This window comes from Poecilia formosa, unplaced genomic scaffold, assembly GCF_000485575.1.
Source record: "Poecilia formosa unplaced genomic scaffold, Poecilia_formosa-5.1.2 Scaffold2369, whole genome shotgun sequence".
NCBI lineage: Eukaryota > Metazoa > Chordata > Actinopteri > Cyprinodontiformes > Poeciliidae > Poecilia > Poecilia formosa.
Window position 1 is genome coordinate 1 of NW_006802308.1, and position 10,694 is coordinate 10,694.

At 36.9% G+C, this 10,694-nt stretch overlaps 1 protein-coding gene across 1 annotated transcript; it reads left to right on the top strand.

The window, feature by feature from the left end:
• Nucleotides 1-1,689: 1,689 nt before the first annotated feature.
• Nucleotides 1,690-9,722, top strand: parp6a (poly (ADP-ribose) polymerase family, member 6a). The gene is made up of 8 exons (XM_007544978.2): nt 1,690-2,000; nt 4,400-4,560; nt 4,996-5,073; nt 7,536-7,630; nt 7,845-7,905; nt 8,119-8,209; nt 8,399-8,465; nt 9,569-9,722. The coding sequence occupies exons 2-8, from the start codon at nt 4,558-4,560 to the stop codon at nt 9,720-9,722; spliced, it is 549 nt and encodes a 182-aa protein (XP_007545040.1). The 5' UTR covers nt 1,690-2,000; nt 4,400-4,557.
• The last annotated feature ends 972 nt before the right edge of the window (nt 9,723-10,694 follow it).

Here is a 10,694-nt window from a genome sequence, read left to right on the forward strand (position 1 = left end):
GGGTTCAGATAGCAGTTTACCATCAACCAGTTATGTTTATTACAAGTTACTGGACTGAAACACATCCAACTTCGTCTCAACACTTCGTCATACACTTTTCCTGGAAAAACCAACAAAGAAGAAGAAGAAAAAATTAGATCATAAAGAATCCTTTCAGGGTCCTTGGTAAAAAAAAAAAAAAATAAATAAAAGAAGCTGGCCAGCAAAAAAAAAAATAAAAAAATTGTTCATATAGAGCTCTCTATATTTGTGTGTGTCTGATGCGTACGAAACGAATCGATGAAAGATGTTGTCCTGGCTGGGATGGCGACCCAGAATAACGATGGCAGCCGACGTCCACAGACACAGAAAACTCCGCAGCCTCACTCTTTTCCTCCGCAGGCACAGGAGAACCTTCCCAGTGTTCCTTTCCCCAATATCGGCCACAATAATGCACTAGCAGGAAAACATCATATATCAGGCATAAAGAAGTCAAGCGCTATGCAGAAGGTAGCCAGAGACTAGCATGTCTCTACTCCGCAGCAGCTCTGAAACTCCAAAGCCCGGGAATTCCCCTAGTAACAAAGAGCAGTGAGCTCCATTTTAAAACAGTACTTAAGATTTTTTATCAGGAATATAACTCCATAAAATAATAAGCACCTCATGAACATAGATGAAAATGAAATATTTCACTTAACACGACAAACTTGACAGTCATTTTAACTCACAATACCCACGGTAAAACAGAAGTTTGGTTTCTAAAACATTACGGAATTAGTACATAAAATTAGAACACATACGACATTACAAATCTCCAGTAATGCTCACCTAGCAAGAAAACATCATATATCAGGCATAAAGAAGTCAAGCGCTATGCAGAAGGTAGCCAGAGATTAGCATGTCTTTACTCCGCAGCAGCTCTGAAACTCCAAAGCCCGGGAATTCCCTTAGTAACTGCAGTCGGAACACTGCAGTAAAGTGATGTCGTACTTTGCTCTTAAAGGGACACTACCCATAAAGTAAAAACAATACAGAAAAGCAAATAACACAGAACAAACAAATAAAATACAGCTGGGTTACACTATCCATGTCAGCCATGACAAGGGCCGGCGGCTGGGACTTCCTTCAGAGTTCCGCTTTCCCTGTGGGCCGCACTAATATTATACTTTCATATCACGGTGGGGGCCACTAGAATGAGACCCCTGGTCTAGAGGAATTTAAGTATAGAGGACTGGTGAAAAATCAATTTTCAGTTTGCCCCAACCTTGTGGAATGTTGTCGAAGTATAAAATAATGCACTAATACTAGGGGGCTGAAAGTATAGAAACAATTCTGGGAATGATGATAAAGAAGAAAAGATTCCAGAACTAAATAAATGAGCACAAGCTAGAGGAAGAATTTTGTAAGTATTTATCGTGAGCATATGCTTTTTAATAAAGATTAATTCATTTTAAGGCTTTTTACTCCACTGAGTGCCCATAGATCTTTTCAACATTGTACATATCAACTGAAGTCTACACCTTGAGCACCATGTAGCTTTAATAGATACTGACTTATGCAACTACACACATTACTCACACACCACACAAATACAACATCAGAAGCACATACAGATCACACACATTTTTTCTCTTCAATTTCTCAGCAGCAGTGCAGTCAGCTGCAAGTCACATGACTGGCTTGCCTCGTCTCACTGAGCATGCCCAGACCCCCGCTAGTGTTGTTAGGCAAAATATAAGAGAGCAGTAGGAGAGATCTGCAATAGATAAACACTTGCACACGCACCAGCTGGCGCGCTTGCAGACACGCACAACACGCATCTAGAAACACCGTCCAGAGCTGTGGTTGCTGCGTTCTTGTATTTATTTAATGGTTCTTTTGTCATCTGTCATTTCAGTGGAAAACAGCCACTGACAGAGGGAGAGATAGACAGAGACACACAGAGAGAAGCAGGTGCGCCCTTTAAGAGGAAAGAAGCATCTGAGGCAAGGACAGCATCCCAGTCTCCATTCTCTGTGGAGGTAAGTGTGGATGGATGTGATGGGAGTCCGAAGCGTAGAGGGAGGGGGGCAATCCGCCTGAGCGCATCTGTGTTTGGGCTAAACTGCTATCTAAGGAGAAGGACGAATGGTGGAACGATCGAGGTGAATATATATGTGTGTGTATCTTTTTGTACGTGCGCACTGTCAGAGGGTGGGTGGGCTCATTTTTTTTCTGTGACTCTATTGGTATGTGAGACGACAGAGGCCAAGGAAATGGCAGGGAGTGCGGGGGTGAGTGGGATCGAGATGTAAATGCGAGGAGCAGGCTTAAGGACGTAGAAAACGAATAGGAGCTGAGCATGGAGATGAGCAGGGTTCTGCAGTGTTAGAAAGAAAAGATCAGATTAGTGCGATCTATCAAAGCAAGAGCATTTAAGCTCTTTCTTTGGTCAGTGAAATATTAAGGAACAGAAAAATTCGCTTTCTTGACTATTAAGCTAAACAGGTGTAGCTTAGCTGTTTTTCTGTGATACGTTAACATCATCATCTGCAGTGCAAATCTGTGTTGCTGTACAGCCTTTGTTATGCCGATTTATTGTGCCTTACATTTAATGAACTGAAATGTGTTGTGATGCTCAGTGGTTGATTTAGAAGGACCCTGGAATAGAGCCAGTTTTGGTACTGTTCCCACAGAAATATCTAAATTGCAGTAGATTGATAAAAAGGTAGACATCAGCTTCAAGCCTTATGGGACTTGTCCGCATGAATATAGAGTATTTCTGAAATTAAATATTTATTCATAGTTTCCACACAATTCCTTTATATATAAACAAGCATATTTTAGGCTTTCAACATGTCATTATACCTTTGTCATTTTATGCCCTTGGTTGCTTGGTACCCACCTTATTTGGGTACAAAGTGGAACCTTCTCCCTCTGGTAATTTTGTTTAAATCATGCATCAGTGCATAGCTGACAAAGAGGCATTTCTCACCTGCTTTTGCAACCAACAATTTGAACTTAAACTGCATTTAGTCATATTTTCAAATTTTTTGATATTTATTGATGCACATTTATTGATTAAACAGTGGGAAAAAAATAGAACAATCCCAGGTTTGTAAACATTATTAATTAGAATTTATCATGACAAAAATGAATTGAAATCTTATCATGATAAGAAATGTATCATGATACATGATACGACTAATGCCCAACCCTAGGAAGCAACAATATTGCAATGTGTAGGTAAACAAATTGGCCAGGAGCTGGTAGAAGTTTGTTTTTTTGATATTCTTGGGGCTAAGGATTGGTTGGTGATGACATCGCCATTTTTAAAAAATATTTCAAACATATTTTTAAATAGTCTGCACAAAACTCCACCTGTCCAAAAAATGTATTCTTGTTTTTTGCACCTCATAAAATCTGTTGTTTGCAAAACATCCATTCGTTAAAGTACATATGTATTCGAGGGACTGAAACTTCAGGGTCCTGTTCTAATGCCCTGCCAGGGAGATGCTACATTATCATTTGCAGCATTACAGCTAATTATTGTTTACATGTTTTATATAAATGAAAGATGAACCTCCCATTTGTATATTGGCATATGGACTTAAAACTTTATCACAATATTTAATGGTATTTTTTTGCAATTTAAAAAATATTGACAATTAGTGAAGCTTTAACCCATCACTGTCACTTCTAAAAGTAAAACCTCACCTTTTGTTGAATAGTTGTATTTAGTCATATTTTTAAGTGTAAATGTGGAAGAATATAGTTCAAAAGCAAGAAAAATTACAACCCTAGTTTTGTTTTTTGTAGTTTCCACATATCATAAATTAGAATCTGTTGTTATTAACAGATGACAAATAATTGTTCAGTTAATAACATTTTATTAACCAGTGCACATATTGCCCATCCTCAATAGACAATGTGCTTTTGACATTTTGCATGTCATTGATTTTATTTACAAAAATGTTTTAGAAATTTAAATATTTTACCAGTATTCATTGACGAGATATTCATGCCAACAAGGAGTAGAAACAATGGGTTCTTTTTATGTCATGTTTTTGTGGTTACATCAGTGCTGTCTTTCTACTGCACTTCTTAAGAAAAAAAATACAGTAACCTCTTGTTCTTTGGTATTAACAGACTAGAGTCTTGGAAAAAATATCTAAACAAAGAAGTGAAGACATCTAGGGTACTGAACGTACAGCACAAATCTCCCACACACTTTCTCTCAACAGTGATTAATGCCACTCTGAAAAGAGGCAGAGATGGTTGTTGCTAGGATACATGGCAAGGTGAAGTGCAGGCGATTTAAACAAAAAAAGGAGGAGGGCACCGTTGACTAAGAATGGCATCACTAGCAGTAGCCTGTGTTGCATGTTTTCTTCCTCTGCTGATTTTCTTTCTTTTATTTTTTTTCTCCAATTTTTCCAAGGCTGTGGAATTCAGAGGAGTGTGAAAAGGAACGGACGGTCACACAAAGCTCTTCATTTTTTTGTGCTCTTGCTCCTTTCACCTGGAGGTAGGCTGCAATGGTTGGCACTAATCAGAGGCCTAAACCTGTCTGAGAGAGCCCTATGAACAGCCGATCCAATGGTAAGACAGCTGGGATCCTATTGGTGTGTGTAATCAGTGAGTTTGATAAAACTGTCACATAATTGATTTAGATAATTGTGAAGAAGATTTAATAATGTTCCAGGTTTCATGTAGAATGGCTGATATTTTTTTTTGGCATTGAGATTATTTTATCTCTATTTAAAAATAAACGTCCTGGTCCGTTGAGCTGAAACTGTCATGCTTTGACATGTCTTTTTTTCATATTTTAAAAGTCATCCTTGTCATTCTCAGTTAGGTATTCTTATGAGGGAAGATGTCAGAGGATGTTCTGTGTCTCCTCTTTGAGATGCTATATAAAGCCTTGTTTGAAGCCCTTGAACGGGAGGCTAAATAGGGAGATGAAAGGATGCTACAAAGAGGCTGTATTTTCTTTCCTCTACTATAATGGTGTTTTCACAATGCGTGGGCCCACAGGACATCAAAGGCCAGTGTTGGACCGACGAGGAGTCAGATGGGGAGAACGAATCTGAACAGTTCCTTTATGGAATCCAGGTAGAGAAGGCATTATCACTTCACTGTTGAAGTAGTTTTGCTAAGATGTTACACATTTTGTTTTTTTCATAAATTTCTGTCATTGCTATGTATTTAATGTATTTTTTAAATGACATTGAAGTAAAAATTTAAATAACCTCAAAATTTGACTATTGTTTGTGCCACCTTGAGCCAGTTATCTATATGTTTGAAATTAGTGTTGATCAATCATTTACCAGACTTTCTTTTGGCCTTTCAAAGCTGTTCTTTGAAATGTGGCTTCATTATCCATTTTTATTCAGTCTTTGTCCCTGATTATGTAAAAAAATAAAAGTAAAATTCTGTTTTTCAGTCCTGGGCCAGAATGAGATTCTCGCAATTTAAAAACCTTGAGCAAGAATACAATACTTTCTCTGTACTTGCACCAAAAAACAAAGTAAAACTGCATAACATGGCCTGACAGCTTTTATTAAGAACACAAAAATGACTCTTAGTGCTGCTTACATAAAAAAAGTATTGATTTTAACAGCTTCAAATATGATTGCATATATCACAGGTTCTAATGTTACCTGTTATATTAATTGTTATTGTATTTGATACACAGCCTTAGCAAAGATACAGAATTCATTACTGTTTTAAACCACTCCTGAACTAAAGAAAAGGCCAGAAGTGTCTTGCATGAATTATCGCTCAGAGCTCGAAAGTTATATTTTCAGATTAATGTAAATTTTGAATGTTATTTGGAAATAAAGGCTCCATATTTTTATTAGTTAGCAACAATTGCATTCATTGTTTAACAAGCACACAGAACTCCTTTTTCTTATTGTTATTTTAGAAGTGTTAGTTGGGGTAAGCTGCCTCTTTAAATATTTACATTAAATATAAATGTAAATATTTATATTTAATGTAAATAAATATATGGTAAATATATGGTAAATATATTTACCATATATATTTATATGGTAAATATGGTAAATATTTACCATATTGAGCAATGTTCCACTGCTCAATGTTCCATTGAGCAGTGGAACATTCTCCCTGCTCAATGTTCCACTGAGCAGGGAGAACATTTTAAAAAGCTTACAACATGCTGCTTGATATCTGAAACTTTATGTTCTTTTTCATAATGAATGAATGCAAAATTTATTATTTGCAGCACATTTTAGACACTGGCAAATTAATCTCCAAAGACCATCAGGAAATTCATCATCTTTATCTCATAAAGTTGATAGCTCTTCTTCCACCTAAGATCTTAATCTGAGTTATCCCTTTTTTACTGTTATCTTCCAAGTCTTTTGATTGAAATGTAAATCCAGTAAAGCTCATTTCAACGAAGTCAAAGTACATGAAAGCAGTGCAGCTATGATAAGGATGGAGCTGTACTGCACACTGAGCTCAGAAGATGAGAGTTTGACTTCAAGACACCAGACACAAGCACGAAAGACTTTTTAGACCAGAAAATGATCAAGAACCAAATCTGTCTTCCAGTGGTAGCCAGAAATAATAATAAAAAAAGACTTATCTAAATACTTTGAAAGAAGTTCAAAAATCAGTATTGAGACACTTCCTCTAGTAATTCAAATTCAAAAACATATTTAAAGTAATGCATGCAGTCAGTGTTTAGTAACTTAAGTTTGTAATGTGTGTTATAATATTCACTTTTACATAAAATAAGCAATCTGGATCTTGGTGAGTGTTTGAATCTAAACTGTTTTTTAAAGCTATTATTATCCCTTCAACATTTCATCATTTTGTTCAATTATAATCATTATCAGTAATAAAAATAATATACTAATCTATGTATTTTCCATATATATTATTAGGATTTTATGTGGTAGAACAAGTTAAATTAATACAACATTAAAACATTATTTTCTACATTTTGTATGGTGTGCCCTTGCATTCAGTCCTCAGATTTGATATTTGTGGAACAATCTTTTTAATATGATTACAGGTGCAAAATGTTTCTACCAGCTTTGCACATTTAGGACCCGACTTGTTTTTCTATTTTTTGTAAAGTAGCTCAAACTCAGTCAGGTTGAATGTAAAATACGTGAACAGCAACTCCCAAGTCTTACAACACCTTCTCTCGCCCGAGGCGTATTCTGCATGGGCCTCTTTAATAGATAAATGTCCTTTGATCCAAACTATTCTGTATACGGTACTTAGGGTGGTTAACCTGCTAAAAAATTAACACCCACATCAGCCTTATGTCTTTAGCAGCCTCTAAAAAGATTTCTTCCAGGATTGTACGGCATGTAGCTCCATCCCTGTACATGTTTTATGGATGATGGGAAAACCCAAGTGCAAACAGGACATTGGCAGAGGCATGAGGCATGTTGCAGTTCAACAAAATGTGAAAAAGCTGAAGGGGTAGGAATAGTGCTGTTGCTGTGGGATGTTTGGGTGTGTGTGTGAAAATAGTCAGTATCCATTGAGAATTCATTCACTGCTATAACTGTGACCAGTGCTGCTTGTTGCAGGGGAGCTGTGCTGCTGACCTGTACCGGCACCCTCAACTAGATGCAGATATTGAAGCTGTGAAAGACATCTACACCGACAGTGCCATCTCTGTCAGGTACAGCACAGAATCATGTCCTGAAAATCTTTAAAGGTGTCCATGCTAGCTGTAATGAAATAAAATTTGCGTCCTGATTTTTAAGCTAAATAAGAAAGGAGAACATAACCTTAATTCATCTCTCACTGAGTGTAATCAGCAGAAGTGATCAGAGTCTAATGATTCACATTAGTTTTGACAGATTTACTGTGTCTGTTGCTGCATCTCTGCGCAGGGAGTACGGAACCATTGATGATGTGGACATCGATCTTCATATTAACATCGGCTTCTTAGATGTGAGTCAGCACTCTCTTCACACTGCAAACACCTCTTCCGACTTTTCCCATTACTATTCTAACGTTGACATTTTGCAAAGTAACACATCATTTATAATGCATCTGGTGCTCATAAGATATTTATGCAATGAGAAATGGCCCTAATTAGGCTGCTAACTGCGTGTATTTGTGTGTGTGTGTATGTATGTGTGTGTGTGTGTGTGCCTGATTCAGGAGGAGGTTGCAACAGCCTGGAAAGTTATAAGAACAGAGCCCATTATTCTGAGACTGCGCTTTTCTCTTTCTCAGTACCTTGATGGACCCGGTGAGTAAAGGCGCAATGTGTGTGTGTTGTTTTTCTAGCAGGGGCATTAGGTATTTATGCCCCTTACTGAGTGTGGGAAGTGAGTACAATATGTGTCACACACGTGGGAGACTGAAAAAAAAACAAAAAAAAAACTTGAGTGTCTTTCTGTCGACTCTGTAATGATGTTAGTCATCTTTATTTATTCAGAGCCATCAGTAGACGTGTTTCAGCCTTCGAATAAAGAAGGCTTCAGTCTGGGCCTGCAACTCAAAAAGTAAGTGAGGCGATCATTTATAATTTATCTGTGAAAGTATTTATGCCCCTTGAAGTTTTTCACATTTTGTCACATTACAACCAAAAACTGCGATGAATGTAATATATATTTCATTTCATAGTTAAAAAAAAAGTGGAGAATAATTATTAAGTGGAAAGAAGGAAAGATGTCTGGGAAACACTATTAACGTCTGAAAAGTGTGATATGAACTGGTATTCACTTTTTAGAACCACTTTTCACCTCAGTAATGACAGCAAGTCTTTTGGGTGATGTCTCTAGATTTGATCATCTATACTAAAAGTTTTGCGCATCTTTCTTTGTAAGTAGCTCAAGTTCACTTAGTTGAGTTTAAGCCACTCACATGCAGAGCTTAAGCCTTTCAATATTTTATTTTCAAACTTTTACTAGATTGATAAAAGAATGTGAAATACTTTTTCATGCAATATATTATTTGTATTCTTAAATTTACTCCTTTTAAAAGGTTAAATATGTGACAAACTGTATTTAAATAAAAATGTGAATCTTTGTGAAAGCAACCATTCACAATATTTTGTCACCATGGAGGTTTAGTAAAGCTTAAAGTTTTACATATTTCATAAACATAGTAAAAATAGATTTCTAGAGCCTCCGTGTGTGGAAAAAATTTGAAAGAATTGCATCAGCACATCTAACCATATTCACCTCAAAGTAGTGGAAGCACCTCAGTTATTACCTGGTTTGACAGTTGAGGAGGGCAGCCATGTCTCAGTAGGTTTGCAGCTGGGCCATACTTTCTCTATTTCTTCATAATGGATTGAAACGAGATGTTTAAAACCTGGATTTTTGTTTTAATACCAAACAAGGTTTTAATTGTCTTTCCAACTTTATCCATGACCTGTGTGGTATATCCCGTAGTCTTTATGATGCTGTTTGTTCACTAATGCTTTTTAACAAACAAATGCCTACATGTAAGATTACGGTTGTAACATGACAAAATGCGAAAAAAAAAGTTAAAGCTTATGAATGATTAAGAATGTAATTCTTTCAACTGATTTTCCTTTACAGTTTAGACGTATGATTCAGCACAGCTCAGACTCACTCTAGTCATGTTTTTATGGTGGCAGGATCCTGAGCACATTCACCTCACAGCAGTGGAAGCACCTCAGCAATGAGTTCCTCAAGGCCCAACAGGAAAAGAGGCATAGCTGGTTCAAAGCTGGAGGGACCATCAAGAAGTTTCGTGCTGGGCTCAGCATTTTCTCCCCAATTCCCAAGTAGGTTTATTTTTTAAAAGTATAACTTCTATAAAATAAATATATATATTTTTACATATTTGCTAAAACTGTCACTGTGTTGTGACAGATAGTCTGTGAAAAGATTGAGCTCCTCTCTCCCTGAGCTACTGTTGCTGTCTGAAAAAACTGCATCACTTCCAGTCAAAAACAGCCAGTCTAACAACGAACTGTAGCAAATATGACAAGAGGGGGAAGAAAAAGTCAACACAGCATCTTGAACGCCGACTTAAATTCAAAAGCTGACAAAAGTCCCTGAGGGAAGGAAGCATTCCTCTCACTCCCTCTCTAGGTTTGACAGGTATGAGTGCACAGGGATTGAATACTGACCCACTTGATGGTGGCCGACTCCACTAACTAGACTGCCCTGACATCCTAATGACTTGATAGCAGTCTCATGTCAAGGGGGTACTTGTATAAGGTACTGAGAGTAATGGCAGAAATGGTCCTTGTTGTCTAACAGTTAGTAACTGGAGTTACTGTCCAAATCGATTTCAGTTGGCTGTCTTGTGTCGACTTTTAGTGTACACTGAGAGACAAGAGCAAAAAATGCCTCCAGAAACCCACCAAGGAACATAGTTGAGTTATTTTACAGGGAAAGTCAAGTACCTTCAAACCTGCAAACTTTCTGCTCTAAATCCAAACCCTTCTAGTACACCTTAGAATATCATCACAAAGTGACTGTATTTCAGTGATTTAATTTAAAAACTGAATCCAGTCTATTGTATAGCTTCACTACGCATAAAGTAATATATTGCACACATTTACTGTGTTTCTGTACATTTTGACGATTGTGACATAAAGAAAACAAAAATGTTAATTTTAGTTTCTCAGAAAATTTCTCATTAACATAAGTTATTGTTGACACTAGATCAGTACAAAGGATTTTCTTAAGCATATAAATGTTATATACTGCAAATGAATTTAGCCTGGGGAGGCAATGGCTTATTTTGGGGGG